The following is a 22,078-nucleotide window of genomic DNA, read 5'->3' on the forward strand; positions in this document are numbered from 1 at the left end:
ATGTTTTACTTCATACACACACCAATAGTATTGTGCATTATTGATGAGTGTTGATATATGCTTTGTGATAGGAGGATGTAGGCTATTTAAATGAATGTAATAATGATTGTGATTATTAAGTCTAATGAAGCGTTCTGGCAGACGTGAAAGCGCTTACTTTGTTCAATAAATTCGTGTTGCTGTGATATACAATTGTGGTTGACTTTGATTGTCTTGGTGTATCTACCTCTTTTATCTTGGACATACATATTACTTTTTAGGAGGTGATACTTTACCCTGGATTGTGTTTTTTGTTTTTTGCTGGTACAAAGAAAAAGACAGAGACAGACCATTGAGGCCCAAAACCGACGATGAGGCTTCTCCTATGCCAGTCACCGGTACTCAGTGAGGCACTTTCGCAGTCCCTGATACCCCTAATTTTGATTCGCAGGCCTCTACTGAGACCCATTCGGAGTCTGGTATGCTGCGAGATACTTTAAGTATTGAACCCGCGGATGTCTCTACCTTAGATGGGATCGGAGCCGCTGAGCAGGCACCGGCTTCTTTGGGTGTTTTCAGGCCTAAAGATTTGCATATTAAACCAACGCCATTTTCAAAACTAAGGCCAAAAACTACTTCTATGTCTAAAAAACTAACGCTTGGGCCACGTGTACAGGCCCCAATACCTAAAAAACAAATTATCAAAATGGCTGAAGACTTAATTACCTTGATCAGGGGTACCCATCCCCCTCCTGCTAAGAGGCCTAGGCAAGGCACTGACTATGAATCTTCAGATCAGGTTTCTATTTCTTCTGATTCCTCTTCTGATCAGGAATTATCTATTCCTACTTATGAGGACTCTGATGCAGAAGACTCCATACCTTCTGCTTCTCCCCTGAGGATTTCTCTTTTGGAGAAACTTTGCATACCTTAAGGGAACACTTTCACTGGGAGAGTCAGGATTTCTCTGAATCTAAAAAGAAACTTAGGGATTTTTTTTCTTCTTCCTCAGCATAGGCCTGTGGCTATAGCTCCTGTTCTAGACATTGTTGATGATGATTTCTCAGAATCCAGTATGGCTCCTGATTCCTTGCCTCCGGCTCCTAGTAAGCCAGACAGATACTACAGAGTTCCTAACTCCCACAAATTCCTTTTCAAAAATCCTACTGCTGACCCTGAAACCATTTCTCAGGGTCCCAATGGCGTTAAGGCCTCTACTGCAAAAAATCCTACACCTTCTGATAGAGATTCCTGAGTGCTGGATAGATGGGGTAAGAAAGTTTACATGTCTGCAACCTTAGCAATCAGGGCTTTAAACTGTCAATTTCATATGCTTAAATATCAGCAGCATGTCATGGGTTTACTTAAACAGAAAATAATGTTGATTTCTGACTGTGGAAAATAGAGAGTTGCAGGATTTATTACATTCAGCTGAACAAGTTGGGGCTGCTGTAACTTGATCTGTGATAAGAAGGCATGCTTGGCTCAAGGAGCAAAGTCTGCCTGACCATGTTAAAGCAAAATTGTTGGATGCTCCTTTACAATAGGACAGTCTATTTGGTAATAAGGCTGAAGAAGTTTTGAAAAAGATGGAAGATAAAGCTAAATCTATGCAAACTGTGAAAGATTTCTTACAAGTGCAGCCACCCAGGTTTAGTAGGCACTGGCCTACTAAGAACTGATCCTTTCCAGTATCCACTAGTGCTGCTCAGGTCAAACCCAGACATTCCAAAGGCTCCAGGTTTCAGTCGCAAGGAACTTTTAGAACAAAGCAATAGGGGTGCCTCCACCTCCAAATCTGGAAGCAACAAGGCACCTCCCTATGGTAAACAGTCTGAATGACTTTCCTCTGCAATCACTAAGCACTTATCTTTTGGCCGCCCCTTTGTGGGGAAAACTGGCACTTCATGCAAGAAACTGACAACTGATTACCCAGGACAAATGGGTTTTAAATATAGTATCCCAGGGATACAGATTTCATTTCCAAACATTGTCAATCCCAAACGGATGGCCAGATCTGCCTCCAAATCAGTGGGCAGAGGCCCTGAAACAAGTTATGTCCCCCATGAACATGGGGGCTATTCAACCAGTACCAGAAAAGGAAAAGGGACAAGGTTTTTATTCAGGACTTTTCCTGATACCCAGAAAAGACCAATTATGGCGTCCAATTCTGGACTTATCCATTCTAAATACATTTCTGGACATTCCAAAATTCAAGATGCTGACTCTTCAACAGTTACTACCTATGCTAGGCAAGGATGCCTGGTTGGTAACTCTAGACTTAAAAGAGGCTTACCTGCATATTCCACTCAGGAAATCTTGCAGAAGATACTTCCTCTTCAAAGCAGGCTACTTGTATTACCAGTTCTTTGCACTGCCCTTTGCTTATCTACGGCACCCAGGGTCTTCACAAAGTGCCTGGCACCAGTAATTGCATTTTGCAGGCAAAGAAATATTCAAATTTATCCATACCTGGACGATTGTCTAATTCAGGCAGAGAACAAGGACACTCTTCTAAAACATCTGGTGTTTGTAAAAAGGGTTCTAACGTGTCTAGGGTACACCGTAAATGAAAAGAAATCACAACTGGTACCCTCTCAAAAAATTACATTCCTGGGTGCAAGCTTGAATACAACTGCCCAGATGACTTACCTTATGCCAGAAAAACAAATTCAATTGATGACTTACTTCAAACAGGTGGCCACAAAAAGCCAGCTGCCTGCAAGACAAATTCTGCAGGCCTTGGGGTTCATGGCCTCCTGCATTCTTCTACTTCCATATGCAAGACTGCATATGAGGAAACTTCAATGGTACCTAAAAAGCTTATGGAGTCAACATTGTCATAGCCTGGAAACAATGATTCCCATCATACCTTGCCTGCAACTAGAGTTCCTATGGTAGGCAGAGGCTTGCCACCAAAACAAGGGACTGTCATTCATTCCACCCCCTGTCGCCCAAACCCCAACTACAGACACATCAGACTATGCTTGGGGAGCGCATCTGGCAGGGAGATGCATTCAGGGCAAATGGAGCCCAAGTCAAATGCATCTACATATCAATCATAAAGAGATGCTAGCTGTATAGAATGCTCTGACAGCCTTCAAGGACTACCTTCATCCAGGACAACTGCTGATAAAGACAGGCAACACCACAGTCATTTGGTACATAAACCGGCAGGGGGGGTACACATTCCTACCCTCTTTGCAGACTAGCCATGGCATTGTGGAACACGGCCTTGACTTATTAAATCCATCTACAAGCTCAATTCCTGCCAGGAAAGCAAAATACTCTGGCAGACGAACTAAGCAGAAATCTTATGGACCCACATGAATGGAAACTGGAACCACAAATTTTCAACATGTTGACACGCAAATGGGGGAGCCCAGACATAGATCTTTTTGCCTCACCCCAAAACTATCAGTTGGACAAATTCTGCCCAAGAATTCATCACAAAAAAGCTTGGAAAGTGGATGCTCTATCCTTCAGCTGGAAAAACCTATCACTCTATGCCTTTCCCCCTCTGCCTCTGCTCTCCAAAGTCCTACTAAAAGTCAGACAGGGCAAACCAAAAATGATTCTGATTGCTCCAGACTGGCCTCGCCAACACTGGTACTCGCTCCTGCGCAATTTGTCGCACCTTCCTCCATGGTACCTGCCTCAAACACCTTACCTACTGTCTCAGCAACACTATCAAATTCTGCACACTCATCTCCAAACTTTGAATCTTGCAGCGTGGCTAATCAACTAATTTTACCCGTTACATCTCTCAGCAAACCTGTGATGGATGTCATTTTGGAGGCTAGAAGGCCTAGTACTAGAAAATCTTATGCTGACAAATGGAAAAGATTCTGGGCCTGGAACCAAGCACAAGGAATAAGCACAGCAATGCCCAATATTCCTCTCATTCTGCAATACTTAACTGAGATGCTTTACAAGGGCCTATCTTTTTCTTCCATAAAAAGCCATCCCTCTGCCATTTCAGCTCATTACAACATAGAGCCTCCCCTCTTTTGTCATCCTCTGCTAAAGCAGTATCTCAGAGGGGCCAAAAATGTAAGACCTCCCAGGAGAGCACCAACTCCTGCATGGGACCTCAATTTTGTTTTGGAAAAACTCACCCTACCTCCTTTTTGAGCCAGCTGCTACTGCGGACCTAAAATTTCTCTCTTGGAAAACAGCTTTTCTTTTAGCAGTCACTTCAGCTAGAAGGATTTCAGAACTACAGGCTCTTATGGCAGTGGAGCCTTTCATTATTTTTACCTGGACAGGGTGGCTCTCAGGACCAATGCATCCTTTTTGCCTAAGGTGGTATCTAGTGTGGCCCTTAATCAGACCATTCATTTGCCAAATTTCTTCCCAAATCCACAGAACAAGGGTGAGCCGATTCTGCATTCATTGGATGTACACAGACAACTAAGATTCTACTTATACAGAACAAAATCTCTTAAGAAAATCTGAACAACTATTGGTGGCATTTGCTGCAGGGGCAGAGGGAAGGGCTATTTCAAAGCAGACTATTTCCAAATGGATAAGCCATTGTATTCGTTTCTGCTATATGCACCATGGTAAACTTGTCCCCAAGGGGATCAGATCGCATTCCACCAGGGCTGCATCTACTTCTGCAGCCTTTCTCAGAGGGGTTCCTACCAGGGACATTCTAGAAGCTGCTACCTGGAGCTCAGTTCATACGTTCACCAAACATAACCATTTACTTCTCTTCTCTAAATCCAGAGCAGGCTTTGCCACTGCTGTCCTGCAGGGCCTTATAGCTGCTCCAAATGCTGTATAAATCCATCCTCCCAACCATAGCTTTGGGATTCTACCCAAATGTAATGACTGCAACAGTGAAACACGAAGAACATAGTACAGTTGTGTACACTTACCATAAATTTAGATGTTTGAGTGTATTTACTGTTGCAGTCCTGGTTACCCTCCCTCCAGCCCCCTATTTTTCTCTAACTATACCTTTCATTTCTGTTATTATCTTTAAAAGCTTTTTTGGTGTATTTGCTTTTGTTTGGGGATATGATGTTTTGTGTGTTTTTTATATATATATATATTTCACTCCCCATTTGGGGGGCACCTGACATCTGGGGCAAGAAAAACTGATGTAATGGCGTTGGCTGCATGTTTTATACCCCTGACATCATGGAAGAAGGTACAGCAACCGACGCAGGTCCCAAGACTTTGTTAATCAGGCCGACTGAGGGCAACCTGCCAGCAGATTACCCAAATGTAATGACTGCAACAGTGAATACACTCGAACATCTACATTTATGGTACGTGTACACAACTGTACTTTACTTTTAAACAGGAGCTCTGTCCCAGTGCCTTTGCATTGTATGGCTAGAACGTGTTATCCTGTGTCTCATCCTTTCCCTTTGGTCAGCCTGGAGCCACCTCACAGTTATGTTTGGGCTCAGAAGTTTATATTCTGCTTAAGACTTCTGCTTCACTTCTACAATTTCCCATAATGTGCTGTTCTGCATTTATGATTCAGGATTCTTCCTCACCTTCCAGGTGTGAATAGTAAAACTGTTGCAGCTTGTCCTTCCTTTCTTTCTTTTAGGTAAGCTGACTTGCACAGCCAGACTGCTACATATTCCTGGATGAAGTGCATCCACAGGTGGATGTCCTGCTCCTATAGGCATTTCTGTTTCATCTGAGGAAGTCATTAGAGGACGAAAACGCATCTGTGGTGATAACAGCGTTTATGGTTTTATTCTGAAGAAAGTGTGTTTCAATAAAGCTTGTTCGTGTGAAAAATACCAGAGGAGTCATGCCTTGGTGGAATTGCTCTATTTTCTTTTGGTTTTGGCTGCTTTTATTGAGCAATTTACTTTCCTGTTTGTTTTGCCTGCTCCTATAGTGGCTGGCTGGGCCAGTGTCTTCTTTTCTTGTTTTTGTGCTTAGACCTTTGTTGAGCTTCTTTGGATAAGCTTATTGGGCTTATTGTGAGAAAAATAGGAAGGGGTTTGCCTTCCTTGTTTGAATTAGGATATACAACTTTGATGCATTTTTCTGACAGGGTACAGGATGTTTCCTAGATCTGTTAGTTCATGTTTTTTGTAATGCCACCTGGTGGTTATATACTCACCAGTTGCTTACTAGAATTATTGAACATGAATCCTGGGCTGTTGAATGATGGAAATCTCATTGAACAGACATCCCTCAGAATCCAGGGAGTTGACGGTAACACTTGCCACTTGGGAAGTGTGATGCATGCAGAGAACCATTACACAAATGAAGATAATTTCCTGAGCACACTGATGAAATCAGGAAGGTTGCCCCTCCACAGTCCCAAATGTCACCGTCCTTTTATCAACTTTTTCCATGTTGTGGGTTTCCTTTCTATGTGTTGCAGGTTCCTTTATGTATTACACACCCATGATGGCAGGTAGTTGTCTATGTCATACATTTTGCGGGCTGTCTGGTTGTCACTACATATGTTGGACATCTGGTGTTACCATAGTTACTATACCTAACTTGCATTTTTTTATAATTTTAGTCATGCATGTGGTGTACCAGTATAGCCCAGTATTGCGTTTCACACAGCCTGGTCATCATGATCAATGAGTGGAGCTTTTGTCAGTTAACTTAGTAAAACCATATTAGTGGGTCACCCTATAAAATATTTTTTTGGTTGTCAAAGCAGCAGCTCTGAATTCCTTTTTCTCTCCACAGGAGCCATACATGGAAGGCGTGAATTCATTCATCAAGAGCAACAGGAATCGCATGATCATGTTTTTAGATGAGTTGGGGGTGAGTTAACCTACATTGCTAAAATTAGACTTGATTATATCTTTCATAATTCTGTTTTTCCTGTCTCTGTACCCTTGATTCCTCTTGGCTAAGTTTTTTTCTGCAGCTGAAGTGTGAATTCCATAGTAAATAAAGCCGTTACTTCTCCATTGTATGCTGCTGAACTACAGACTGCTGGGGACTGTCTGCATTAGGTAGTTGTTAGGGTTTCCTCCATGGAGATCCCAACTTATCACATTTTTTAAATTTCTAGCATTCCTGTACTGTGGAGTCACACATTTCCTCCTGTGAGAGCATGTCCATAACATCACACATTCAACGTTCTGACCTGTGACAATGAACCCTGTTTCTGCTTGCACAGTTCAGTCTCATTCATAAAGTTTATAAGGGAAAGTTTCGCTGCTCACTATATGTAGTGTTGAAGACTTCTAGGTGTACTTGTGGTCTCTAAATCAGAAGCCAGGACCAGCACTTGTACTCTCTCTAGTTTCATAGGTGTAAAGTGTGACATGAAATATTGCCGCAAGTCCCAACACTTAAGCCTCATCCATCCACAGCAGAGGAAATTAAAAGCTTGAATCCTGCTTTGTCTCACTCAGTACTGTAACTGTGAAAGATTTCCAGAGTAAGGAATGGCAAGAGCACCTCTATGTAATCACAGGCAAGAGCCAAAATGACTTGAGAAGGTAAAGCACTCAAATGCAGGACAGCAGTCGCATCTTCCTCCTACAAGTCCTTTTACAATACTTTATTAATTGCAAACTCTCCTTTAATTAAAAAAAAAAGTTGAGATCACACTCCTCATCTAACAGTGGCGATAGTGCTGTCGGAACTGCAGCCCTACAAGCCACCTTGGTTGGGGAATCCTTGAGTATCTGCATTGCCTCTCCCTTGTTAGAGTGTCCATAACATCCTCGACTCAGCCTAGTCATGTGTGCAGAGCTGGCTTTTGCTCAGTGGTAGCACCCAAGATGTGGAGGGAACTTTCTCCCAGCCGTCCCTTCCACTTTGAGACATGGAAGAGTCACTGACCATTCATCTGGGTCATAGTGCTTTATTTGAATCCACTGAGTCTGCCAAGATTTTTCATGCACATCATTTGTGTTTCTGGTGGAAGCTGAGTTCTTGTGGGTTCGGGAGTGTACCTTGGATTAGTGAGTTTAGCCTAACTTCCAGAAGACTGCATGCATTTGATTTTAAAAAAAGTGTTACAATATGAAATTTACAAAGCAGTATAAGGTCAAACCTCAACTCCCTTACTCCAGTTCTGCAAATATATTCTCATTCCAGGGTCCTACAGTCCTGGAGGAGGAAGGAAATGATTGGTTTTTGACCAGACACTAATGTATTTTCCTTTATTGCTGAGTTATTCAACTGTAGAGTAAGAAATTTAGTAAGGCAATACAGTTGCCCACATGAGGTTATGGGAGGGGCCTATATTTCTGCAAATGTATAATTATGTGCTGTTTCATAATATTTGTATTTTGGAGGGTTTTCAGTTAAACTGTTTTTATACATTTGGAGTCAGTTAAATGGCATTCATTCTTCTGACATTCAGTTTGTAGGTTCATAGGTAAGTACTAGACAGTTGGTCTGCAGACCATTTCAAGCCTAGCCAAAAAACCCTCTTCAGAATTTCCCTCTAGCCTCATGGTGGGCGAGACAAGGTAGACCGGGAGAGAATTTGAGGCTGCTCATCTAGTTGTCTAGGTTTATCTTGAAGGTGGCAATGGTTCTACTGTGCTTGACATGTAGTGGAAATTTGTTTGAGGTGAGGGTACACTGGGATATGAATCAGTCACACCAATTTGTCTTACTAGCAAAAAAAACACAAAATATCCCAAGAGCCAAACTTGTAAAAAGAGTAGAGTCGGGAAACACTGTAGAAAAATACTGCTTTAATTGCCACAATCCACAAAACTTAGCGCTTTCACCATAATACATATGGCATCATCAGAGTCAGTGGAACATTTTAAATCATTCTTATAAGTAGTTACTTCATTTTGACTACAACCAATCAAATTTGTCAATGCATTAATTCATTAGTCATACAAAAGAAATTGTAGGTGATACGTTAAGGTTTGTTTTTAGTAAAGGAAAAAATATTAAGAGCATATTGGAACAAAAGCCAGTCAATAAAGGTTATTCAAGGATGTATAAATGCAGAGCATGTAGAATATGTAGATATATAAATGAGGGGCCTTATGTTAACATAGTGGGTTACAATAGGACAATTCCTTGTCCATAGGTTGGTACTAGGCTATCAGCCCTAGGGCCTATACAAGCCTAGCCATAACAATTCCCTGGCTATTTCTTCCCACTTTATTATTTACTTTCCTGGACCCCTGTCTAGCAGGGCGACTGACGTGATCCCCGGGGTGAATTTCCTTTCTCCCATCCAATCGTCAAGGTTCCTCTTGAAGAGGTCCAAAGAGGCACTCTGCTTTACATGTATGGGCAATCTACTCCAGAGTCTGGGGAGTCTCTGGGTCAGGAACCTATCCCTCCAGCATGTTCTGTTTATTGTGATGACAAGGTTTAGATCCCTGGTGCGTGTAGCTCTGAGGGATTGGGATTTCTTTAAGTGTAGCATGTCCAACAGCTCTGGGTTTAACATGGCCTTGTATGTTAAGCAGAGATCGCCCCTGAGTAGATGATATGCAACAGAGTATAGCTGGAGTTTTTTAAGGCGGTCAGCATAGGGCATCTGCTTTAGGCCTGTGATTCTTTTAGTGAGGTATTTCTGAGGCCTTTCCAGTTGTTGCAGATGTCTTGAGAGGTACATACCAAATGGGGCGTTGTATTCTATAATGGGTCTAATGAGGGATGAGTACAGTGGGACAATGACCTCCTTTTTTCTGGATGAAAAGCCCTTCGTGATGAGGTGTGCCACATAGAAGGATTTCCTGACTGTTGTGGTGATGTGGTTATCGAAGGTGAGACCACTGTCCACCTGTGTCCCTAAGTCTCTTATCACACTTTCTGTGTTTAGTGTACTGCCACCTATATGGTAATTCATGGATACATGTTTTTTCCCAAAGGGATAACAATACATTTCTTGGCATTGAGCTTGAGCCCATGGCTCTGGCACCAAGCATCTGTTTCTGTAAGGCCCTTTTGTAGAGTATCCACATCATTTGGGATTCAATAATGGCTCCCAGTTTGCAGTCATCTGCAAACTTTGTTAGCCAGAGTCCCTTAGTGTTGACCTGTACTTCAGAGAAATAGATGCCAAACAAGAGCGGCCCCAGGACTGAACCCTGAGGTACTCCACTTGTCACTTGTCTGGAGCTGAATTTGGAGTCGGCTACTTTTACAGTGTGGGTTCTATCAGTAAGCCATTTAGCAACCCATTGGGTGACATAGGGATTAATGCCCAACTTAGTAAGTTTATCTATGATTCCAGAGTGGGGGATGGTGTCAAAGGCCTTGGCAAGGTCTAGATAGGCTGTGTGGACCACCTTACCCTTGTCCTTAGCTCTGGAGACTGATTCAAAGAAGTCAATCAGGTTCAGGAGACAAGATCGGCCCTTCACAAACCCAAACTGGGTGGGGTCCAGTGTTTGAAGGTTGCCAATGTCTTTGTTTATAAGTTCCATGATAATACGCTCCATGGCCTTGCAGATAAGGCCTGTCAGACTGATGGGATGGTAGTTTCCGGGATCCAAGGTGGATCCCCCCTTGTGGATTGGGATAACTGTAGCTCTGCGCCACTCAGTGGGCACGAAACCTGAGGTGAGGCTATGATTAAACATGACACTTAGGTGAGGTGCCAGTTCATATTGTAGTTCATGTAGTACACAGCACGGGATGTCATCTGGTCCCATGGAGGCTGTATTCTTGGCTTTAGAGAGTGTGTTTTGTACCTGTGTGGCCATTATTACTGGAATTTGGCAGTCTTCCGGTATTGAGATGGGCCATTTAGGGGGTGAGAGGGGGGTGAAGTTGGCACTGAATCGATCTGCCAGGATATTGGCAATATCCTTCGGATCAGTATATTTAATGTCATTCTGTTTTAGCTCAGAGCAGATCTGAGCATTGCCATTTAGATTCTTGACATAGTTATAGAATGCTTTTTGGTTGTCTTTGGAATCTTTGGCAATTTTATTTTCATAACTAGCTTTGGAGGATTTTATGAGGCATCTCAGTTTCTTACTGAGGCTAGTAAGGGAGTTTTTTGCATCCTGGGATTTTCCTCTTTTCTGCAAAAGATTCTTCCTTTTGTTGTAAAGTTTGTTTATGGCAGGGGACCACCAGATTGGCTTCCTTTTTTTGGATGAGAGCATTTTGGTTCTATTTGGGATGGCACGATTCATGCATGAGTGGATGTGCTCGTACAGTGCCTTAGTGTAGGATCCAGCAGTTGAACTTTCAGTTCCCGTCTGCATGGGTGTCATGAAGTTTGTCACTTCTGACTTGAGTAGCATGAAGTTGGCTTTGGAGAAGTTTTTTATGGTGGTTTCTTTACTGGGGGGTGGGGGTGGGATGTGGATGTTAAGGGTGATTAGCTTATGGTCAGACCTGACTAACGCGGGGGTGACCATAGGTATGGAGCATTGATTTCCCATGTTGGTAATGACCAGGTCTAGGATATTGGAGCCCCTGGTGGGACTATGGATTAGTTGATCCAGGGCGTTGGAATTTATGAATTCCAAGAACCGTTGCGCAAAGGTGCTGAGACATGAGTAGTTTTCCCAGTTAATGGCAGGGTAGTTTAAATCACCCAGTATTAGGGTGTTTGGTTCTATCTTAATATTTTCCAGTATGTTTAGAAAGGTGTAGTGAGAATCTTGGGGTATGGTGGGGGATCTGTAGCAAGCTACAATTTGGATTGCAGTCTTACCTAGTGTTAGTTGCACTTGGAGAATTTCAGACACATTGTGTTGGCCAACTAGCCTGGTGGTGTGAATATCCTTGGTGAATATTGACACTCCTCCACCTTTAGTGTTTTGGAAGATGTTGTAACTCAACAATGGTAGTGTACATAGCTAATTGCACATCATGCTCTGCATTTTACGTGGGAAAGACGGTGAGGAAATTGAAGGAAAGAATAGCAGAACACCTTAGAGCCATCAAGAATAAAGATACCTTTAATGCCTTGTATATGCATACCACAGTTTGTTCAGAATTTAAAAATTTTATATTTTTTGTATTGGGTCGAGTTGTACCAGATATACGAGAGAGTGATGATAAACTTAAGGTAGAAATGTTGGAGACAGCTTGGCAAATTAGATTAAAAGCCACCCAACATCCGGGCATAAATGAGAGTATATCTATTTTTCCATACGTGAAGGCAAAGAGTAACATTATCAACTAGTTATCAATACATCTTTCCATAGGCAGTCTTATTATTGTTGGTTAATATGATATTTATGTGTACACATTTGTATTAAATACTACATGGTTATATACATATAAAAAATGGGAATATGTGCAGTGACATAATGAAAGCAAATATAATTTTTTTAATGTATGCATTTAAGATTTGTGAAAGTGTTTAAGATTTTATTTTGATATTTTATATTACAAGCATTCAAGTATTTATATATATATATATATATATATATATATATATAAATATATACAAAAACTTTTTGTGGTCATATTTTTTTTAAGCAACTGGATTAGTGGAGTAGGAGGTTTTTGTTTTTGTTTGTTTTTAATTATTCTGGACTAATGAGTTAATGCATTGACGAATTTGATTGGTTGTAGTCAAAATGAAGTAACTACTTATAAGTATGATTTAAAATGTTCCACTGACTCTGATGATGCCGTACGCATTATGGTGAAAGCACTAAGTTTTGTGGATTTTGGCAATTAAAGCAGTATTTTTCTACAGTGTTTCCTGACTCTACTCTCTTTACACCAATTTGTCGTGTTTATCTACTGATGAAAGTTTATTTCCATTAGCCGAGTATTTGATGAGCCATTAGTTCTGCAAAGGAATAGGACCTTAAATGTGACTGGATCTTTCATGGGATGAAAGGCTCCATAGAGGAGGCTGTAAGAGAAGTGAGTACAGAGAAAGGGCTGCCAGTCTGTCCTGGTAACTAAGATTTTTCAGGCCACTGATCTTTGTAGTTATGAATCTCTGAGGTCTCCCAAGTTGTGTGTTATGTTTAGATAAATGCATGCCAAAAGGTGCGTTATATTCATTGATGGGTCTGATAAGATACGAGTATTGTTATGAATTCTTGTATATAAGGAAGCATAGGCTGATGTCAGCATTACGCCTTCTTCAAGCCTAAGACAGAAAGTCATCCCCAGAGTGCACTTTGTTCAACACCAAGAGCCCAGTACCCCGAGTCTGTGTACTTCCCTGTCATATGTTCATTAGAGGTAAGCAGGATTTTGCCTTTCGATGTCTAGGGAAAGGGCCCAAACTTCCTTTGAGACAGACAAGAATAGTAAGACCTTCCGTCCTTATAGCTGTTCACCCAGTGGCTTATTATTTGTGAAAATGTGAGACTAACAGCATCCTCTGTGGGTTGGTTTGTGGCTTTGTGCCGTCCTCCAGAAAGGACTTGACCATTATCTGGGTAAGAAGGATGACTGTAAGTCAGTTACACACCCATGATGCTTGTTTTAAATCATTAACAATGAGCACTGTTTAGTAGCACACACCTATAGTCACACAAGCTTGAGGATAGGTATTCACCTGTCTGTTTCTACTCACTGGAATGCCTTCCCTTGGTGCCATTATATTTAAGTGTTAAAATAGCAATAGAATATAAACAGAGGTAGCAAACTTGTTAGAAATGGATTAAAAAAATGGGTAATTGAGCAGAAAGTTCAGCTAAAAGTACAGTGTATGGCTTGACTTTCCTAGCTTGTTTCTACTACTTTTTACTGCATCAAGGTGGGCTGAACTAAGTACAGATGTCACTATAATTTTGTTATCCGCATTTTAGTAAACTACCTGGTACAGAATATGTGTTTACAATTGTACTGTGGTTGTTAGCATGAAAAAATCTCTTAATGCTTATGGATTGTTGGATGATGTCATGTGTGCTCTCTGAGTCAGTAATTCCAGGAATCCACTTCTGGTCTTAACCAGTTTGAACCAGCCAATCAGATCACTTGCAGTAGATCCTGTTTCACTTCTCCCTAACTCCTTGTGCTTCCTGTATTTAGTTCCCAGTCATATCTTCTGCACAAATACATATATCCAAATTTAAATCAGATTGATGTAATAGTTGCAAGACACTTTAGCAAGCAAGTACTAGACATCCAACCTTTTTTGGCATGTGGCTTGAGGAAAACTTAACTGACTGCCTAATTTTGGACTGAAATGTACGTGATTCTGTACAGCAGTACTGTTATCTGGATATAACTGCATATTACTAAAGACAGTACCCAAGTCTTATTTATCGTATTATTTATTTTTGAAATTAAATTAATACATGTCCTTCTATATCACTGTTGCAGTATTCTTCATAGTAGGGATCTCCTGCCAGGATAGCCCAGTGTCCTACCAGTATACCAAAGACCTTGCATGCACCATATGTCACACATATGGTCTGCATACAGGATGTATAGCGTAAAGGTGACATATGGATGCAGTTACCAAGAACAACTTTGCCACCAGTCCAAACGCCATCATCACTGGTCAATCTGAAAGCCCTTTTGCTGTGCTGAATACCTAGCCATTAGATAAGTACTCTGTTAGGATTTTTTTTCATTCTTCTTTGATCTTGCTATCTTTTAGTTATCTAGAGTTCATGTCAAAGAAAATGTCAGTGTGGGAGGCAGATTTCCCTTAATGATTGTCACAAAAAAGTATTTTTTTTGTCTGGGTGCTTCCCATGACCATACATCCTGTAGTATTTGCGAAGCATTTGTCCCCAAAACTCTTAGAAGTTGCTTATCTTTCCTGGCCATTTATCTTGAGAACCAGAGGCTTAAATTGTTAGCCCAAGGTAACTTGGCAGGGTCCACTAACCACAAGGTACAGTTAAGCAAGAAGGCGGCCAAGAAATCTTGGCCAGATTCTTTGGCTGTCTAGTCTCTCCAGATGTCCCTCTTGAAGTGGATGAAAGCTCTGTAGGCCGTTTGGAGGCCGACATGTATCTATTGATGTCCTCCTGTTCTTATGTTGCAGTATTCCACATATGGGTTTACTCTTCTTCTTTCCCATGTGTCCGGCCACTATTCCAAAAATTTTCAGTCCCTCCTGGAGCGTCGGACGTCTGATGTGGCTGACAGCAACGTGGGCCATAAAAGTGACATCTGCACGTACCAGCCCTCAGAACTGTTCAGCCGCCAGTCGTACGCCATGTATTCCTGCTTATCGCTGACATCGGATAAAATAATTCAGATAAGTACCCCATTGGGGAACCTTTCAGTTCGTCTTACTTTAACTAATGTTTGTTTATGTCATCCGGAAGGGGCAAGTGTAAGTGTGACTGGCAGATTCCCCACAAAGACACACATGATCAGTGCCTTTTTTTGCTTAGGAAGGGAACATGACCATGAAAACTGCCCTATCTGTAAGTTGTTCTTCCCTAAAACCCTACGTTGCCGCTTACAGGCCCTTAACCTTTACCTTGAGAACCAGCATCTTAAAAAACTCGTGCTAAGGATGGAAGGCGCTTCCGATGTCCAGACAGAACCACCTAAGAAAAGGCCCAAAACCGTGCGGCCTTCTCCTTTGGCTGCGCCTCTGTCTTCCATACATCCCCCTGTGGCTGACATCAGCCTGGTAGAGGAATCAGCTCCCGCTAGCCAGGATAAAGCGGGTACCCATGAGGAGACTGTAAGGGTGGCTAAAGCCAAACACACTCTGGCTAGGCTTATAAATGCCCCAGGGCAGATAGCCTAGTATGAACCTATAATCCCGAGCAGACAGCATGTCTTTAGAGGCTTTACGAATGCCTGCGTCAGACGTCGAGGGGAAACCTGCCTTTTCTGCGGGTTCATCGGAACATGCCGACCCTATTCCTGTTTCAGGTCCGAGGTCCTCTCCAGGTCGGACGCCTCCAAGGCCTTTAAAGAAAAAAGAAAAAAACATGCACCTTTCTCCACTGCTTGAAAGCACCTCAGACTGGCAAGCTTTCAGTCAGAGTATCTTCAATGCCTTCATGGCCTTATGGCCTACCACTGTTGGGAGCCCTGCTACAGCCCCTCCACTCCTCAACTCTAAGCCTCAGACTTCTGCCAGGGAAGAAGAGGAATTTTCTGATTCCTCAGAGGACTCCCTCTCTTACACCACCCAAATTTCCTCTCCCCTGGGGTACGGCTTCCCAGAGGAAGAGTCCATTGACTCTGACTCATCAGTGGAAAACTTGACCTCTACAGAAACCATTGGTAAAATGAGAGACCACTTTCAGTGGGAATCCTCTGTTATGACTGAAGTACAAAAGAGGTTTTATGACCTCATACAGATGGACTCCTCCAGTCCCTCTACAGTTTCACCCATTCTACTGGCCTTCTTGGATGCCTTTTCATCTACATCCCATAATCCTGACTCACAGCCTCCTGCTCCTCGCAGACCAGACAGGCTATACAAAGTGCCTGAAACTGAAAAATTCTTTATTAAGTGCCCCCTGCTGACCCAGCCACTATTTCCATTGTTACAGATAGGACTATTAAACTTCTCCTTACCACTACCTTACTTCCTGCTGATAAGGATAGTAAGACTATGGAATGCTTAGGCACGAAAATGTACACGTCTGCCACTCTGTCCTTCAGGGCCACTAACTACAGATCCATATGGCCGAATATTCTATTCTCTAGCCCTGCTAGAGAAAGCCACTAAAGATTTGGCTGACATCCCAGACTGTCCAGCCAAAGCCTCTCTGACTTCTGTCCTAGCTCTCACCTCCCAGGTGAACAGACATTCCGTTAGGTGTAGCTCTGATACAGCAGAGGCTTCCACTAGGTCGGCTGCATCAGCCTCTGCCTTTAGAAGGTATGCCTGGCTTCGTCTTCAGCCTCTGCCTGATTACTTCAGGGCAAAACTCATTGATATCCCCCTAGATCCCTCTACGCTATTCAGTTCCAAGGTGGCAGATCTCTTCAAATCCTTACAGCAAAAAAGGAAAGAAAAGCAGGACCTTCAACACCTGCTAGTTTCTCCCATACCCAAGTTCCATAGGAACTCCCCGGCCAAGACTCAGTTCATCCGGAAACATGTACGGCCGGTGCCTCCCCCTAGACCTAGGAGACCTCCTGAAAAGCAAACTCCCCTGGCTAGAGCTTCCCCAGCCCGTAGCCAGCGGGACCCCCTTTCAGGTAGTGTCTGACTACCTGCCAACCTTCCTGAAACCCTCTCTCACCCCCTCCCCCTGTCCCTGTCTGTCTCACTGTCTCCCTGCCTGGTCCCACATTACCACAGACAAATGTGTGTATCCATCATCCAGAATGGCTATTTCATGTCCTGGATCTCCCCTCTGGTAAGAAAGGGTACCCTCAACCTCCCAGCAATCAGATCCACCTCCTAAAACCTATACTACAAACCTTACTGTCCCAAGGCACTATAGAACCAGTGCCTTTGAAAGCAAGCGGGAAAATATTCTACTCAAGGATTTTTCTGGTACACAGAAAAGTGGGACCATGGAGACCCATCCTGGACCTCTCACTGCTAAACCTGTTCCATAAGGTCCCTACCTTCAGGATGCTCTCTCTTCCCACCCCATTCCACAAGGTCCCTACCTTCAGTATGCTCTCTCTTCCCACTCTGTTCCCCCTGCTTCTGCCCCACGGGTTCATGGTGACCCTAGATATAAAGGATGCTTACCTACACATCCCAATAAAGCCCGCCTTCAGGAAATACCTGAGATTTTTGGCTGGCCCTTCTCACTTTCAGTTCTCTGCCTTGCCATTTGGGCTTTCCACTGCCCCAAGGGTATTCACAAAATGTCTGGCCGCAGTCATTGCCTGTTGCAGAACAAAGGGAATCCAAATATTCCCTTACCTAGACAAATCTTTTGATCTAAGCAAACAATCCAAAGACCCTCCTCCCTCACACTCAGTTTCTTCTGACCCTTTTACAGTCCTTAGGGTTTCAGATAAACTTCTGAAGCCCACACAGGACATTGTTTTCCTAGGGTGCAGGATTCGCACAGACCTCATGCAGGCTTTCCTGCCAGCAGACAAAGTGACATCCCTGACAGACCACCTGCTCGGCATCCTTCAGGTATCAGAACTGACTGCAAGACAATACCTGAGGCTCCTGGGTTACATGGCAGCCACTGTACCCATGCTTCCTTTGGCAGGACTGCACATGAGAAAGCTACAGTTGTATCTTCGGTCAGTCTTGACCCAGCACTCCCATCCCGTGGAATTCAGGGTCCACCTTCTACCCTGCCTGAAACAAGAACTTCACTGGTGGCTGTTACAAGTGACTGTGAACCCAAGTCTTCCTCTCCAACTTCCAACACCAACCCAGATCATGGATGCTGATGCATCAGACCTGGGCTGGGGAGCAACTCTAGGCCCAAGGCAGGTGTAGGGTTTGTGGTGACACCCACACAACCTAGGGCACATCAGTGTCAGGGAAATGAGGGTGATCCTTCTTGCTCTGGAAGCCTTTTCCCCTTACCTACACCAAGGCCCACTCAAGATTTCCACAGACAACACCACTGTCCTGTGGTTTCTCAACAAACAGGGGGCCATCAAATCCTACACACTCTGCAGACTAGCCATGCGGGTATGGAAGCTAGCTGCTTCCCAGGGGATGAGCCTACAGGCAGTTTACATCCTCTCCCTTCACAATGTCCAGGCAGACTCTCTCAGCATGACCATTACAAACAACCACAAATGGATGCTTCACAGAGACCTCTTCCTGGACCTGGTCCACCAGTGGGATATACCTCAAATAGACCTGTTTGCCTCCTCCATCAACAGGCAACTTCCTGGCTATTGCACCAGGACTCCAGACCCCAAGGCACTGGCAAAAGATGCCTTCTCAATTTCATGGAAGGGGAAATTTCTGTATGCATCCCCCCCCCCCTTCCCACTGATTCAAAAAGTGCTGCTGAAAATTCAGCAGGACAACCAAAAAATCTTGACGGTAACCCTCTTTTGGCCAAGACAGCACTGGTTCCCACTCTTGCTTCTTCTGTCCAAAGGCAATCTCCACAAGTTACCCCCCTCAGTGGACCTACTCTCACAGAACAAAGGATCCCAGACACATTCACAATGACAATCTTTGAACCTCACCCTGTGGCTGATAGGATTCTGATCTCTTTTAGACACCTGTACGACGAGGAAGTGCTCATTGTCCTGCAGGAGGCCAGGAAACCCAGTACTAGAAAATCGTACCTATCCAAATGGAAAAGATTTTCCTTATGGTGTCACAAAAGAGCTGGACCCGCTGGAAAGCGACATCCCTCTAATCCTGTCTTACCTCTGTGAACTACTGCAGACAGAGCTGGCCTACTCTTCTATAAAAGCACACCTGTCTGCTGTCTCTGCCTGTCTCCCCCTGGATCCATCCTTAGCATCCAGGTTACTGTCAAAGCTCTTCCTCAAAGGGGTCCTTCATCTTAGACCCCCCAGGAAACTGACCCCTCCTCCATGGGATCTCAACTATGTACTGGAAAAGCTCACCCTGACTCCCTTCAGTACAGTGGCTAAAGCCTTCTTAAAGTTCTGCACCTCGAAAACTGTCTTATTGGTGGCTCTTACCTCAACCATGAGGGTCTCAGAGCTACAAGCCAAACCAACACCAAGACAAGTAATGCTTCTTTATTGCGATCTGGTACCTCGGCCTTTCGCCTTCAAAGGATCACAAATACAAAGTGCAACCAACTGTTTTTATACAAAAAAATTAAGTTGATCATCACTAATTATTCTATTAACTTCATACATTAATTTATCAATCAGATCTTAAAGTGATTACACAGTATTTTTTCTATATATAAATATATTAAAGCTAAGATAATTTCAAGTCAAATATGCTTTAAAGTCACATATACTACAAGTCAAAAATATTTCCTTACTACATACTCAGGTGCACATGATTATTAATATGAAGTACAAAATTAATTATATCAAAAAATAATAATAATCAACAAGCATGACCTGAACATAAAAATTCACAATAGTATTAACAATCATATTATCTCATAATGCTGTGCAATATATGAATTTTAGATTTTTTCCATTAAATACTTAATTCTAAATTCAATCCACAAGGTTTTAGTGTATTAAATTTCAAAATCATCCTTGTTTCTAATTCAAGTAATTTTTGAATAAAAATTCCCCCACCTTCTGAGCTAAATGGTTTACCCAAAACACAAAATTTCAGACTGTCAGGGTAACCATTATGTTTTTCCAAAAAATGCTTGGCCACAGGACTAAGTTCATTTTTGTTTCTAATATCTTTTAAATGTTCTAAGATACGAACACAAACCATTCTTTTTGTTTGTCCTATGTACCAAGTATTATTGCAAGAACAACCTAGAATGTATACCACTCCCGCTGATTTACAGTTGAACCGATATCTAGCAGAGAAAGACACACCATTAATGTTAGTTATATTACTGGCTCTTCCACAAACACTACAATGGCCACATGAATAAGTACCTACTAAAATATTCCCCCTTTCATCTTCACCTCTATTGAAGAAGTTATAATTTAATAACTCCTTCAAATTTTTTTTTTTTTTTCTCTTATAAGAAAAAGTTATCTGTTTGGGAAACTTTCTCATCCTCATATATTAAATACCAGTATTTTCTCACAATTTTACTCAGTTCTTTTGATAAAGGAGAATATTATGTAGTAAGGAAATATTTTTGACTTGTAGTATATGTGACTTTAAAGCAAAAGCATATTTGACTTGAAGGTATCTTAGTTTTAATATATTTATATATAGAAAAAAATACTGTGTAATCACTTTAAGATCTGATTGATAAATTAATGAATGAAGTTAATAGAATAATTAGTGTTGATCAACTTAATTTTTTTGTATAAAAACAGTTGGTTGCACTTTGTATTGGTGATCCTTTGAAGGCGAAAGGCCGAGGTACCAGATCGCAATAAAGAAGCATTACTGGTTTTGGTGTTGGTTTGGTTTGTGAATCTCAGAGCTACAAGGTCTGATGCCTGACCCACCATTCCTTATCTTCCATCTGGACAGAGTCTCCCTCAGGACTAACCCCTCCTTCATTCCCAAGGTGGTGAACAACATATCCTTGAACCAGTCCATCCACCTACTGACCTTATTTCCTTACCCTCAGGGGGATAGTGAGAGAGTTCTCCATACCCTAGATGCTTGCAAACAGCTGAGGTTTTGCCTCCATAAAACCAGATCTATTAGGAAATCTGGCCAGCTGTTTGTTTCTTTCCACCCCAGGGCTCTGGGGAAGGCGGTGGTTAAACAGACCATTTCAGCCTGGATCTCCAAGGCAATTACCTTTTGCTACCGGTATCACGGTAAAACATTGCAGGGATCTATTAAACTCCACTCCACATGAGCTATGGCCTCTTCAGGAGCCATTTTTAAGGCACCAGACACTAACACTATCCTTGAAGCTGCTACCTGGTCCTCAGTACACACTTTCACCAGACACTACAAGCTGGACCAAATCTCTAGGCCCAGAGCAGGATTTGCCAGGGCTGTCCTCCATGGATTCCTGGAGAGCCCTACCAGACCACCACCCAATTCTTAGTGAGCTGTGGCACTCACCCATATGTGGAATACTTCAACATAGGAATAGAAGGACATAGAAAATGTTGTGTAAAATCTTACCATAACCGTAGATGTCCTTCTCTTCCATGTTACAGTATTCCTTCCCACCCTCCTGTCAGGTTGCACTTGCTCTTCCGGGTGGCACTGGACAGGCTATGCCCTTTTAGGACTGGCACCGACTGGGGGTTCTGTTCTGAGGGCTGGTGCATGCTGACATCGCTTTTATGGCCCACATTCCCATCAGCCACGTCAGATGTCCGACACACCAGGAGGAACTGAAAAAGTTTGGAATACTGACCAGATGCCCGCGAAAGAAGAAGGGTAAACCCATATGTGGAATACTGCAACATTGAAGAAAAGGACATCTGTGGTTATGATAAGATTTTACACCACTTTTCTTTCTGCAAGTCCTCTGAGGCTTTGCAGATATCTGTTCCAGACATTGAGGGGGAACTCCGGTTGATCATTTCGCAGGGCTCTAGACGGATTCTGTAGATTTTGGTCAGGGAAGAGGTTCTGGGTAATCTTAATGAATCTCGTCAAGGGTTGGAACCTCCAGTGTTTGTCAGAGCTGATGTCCTTGCTAATAAAAAGCAGAAGACTAAGCATACTTCTTTATGCTCTAAGGATCCTCAAAGGAAATGGCACGAGTTTACTTAGGGCCTGTTCAATGCCTTAATGGCCGTGAAGCCTCCTCAAGGG

General features: G+C 42.7%; 1 protein-coding gene across 1 annotated transcript in view; it reads left to right on the plus strand.

Moving 5' to 3' along the window:
• Positions 1 to 22,078, plus strand: part of RASA1 (RAS p21 protein activator 1) — a 3,076,403-nt gene that overhangs the window by 2,727,812 nt on the left and 326,513 nt on the right. The window contains exon 23 of the mRNA XM_044064149.1: positions 6,664 to 6,741. Coding sequence (XP_043920084.1) covers positions 6,664 to 6,741 — 78 coding nt within the window. The remainder of the gene's footprint in view (positions 1 to 6,663; positions 6,742 to 22,078) is intronic.

This window comes from Protopterus annectens, chromosome 2.part2 (assembly GCF_019279795.1).
Source record: "Protopterus annectens isolate FY-2018-M chromosome 2.part2, PAN1.0, whole genome shotgun sequence".
Taxonomy (NCBI): Eukaryota; Metazoa; Chordata; order Ceratodontiformes; family Protopteridae; genus Protopterus; species Protopterus annectens.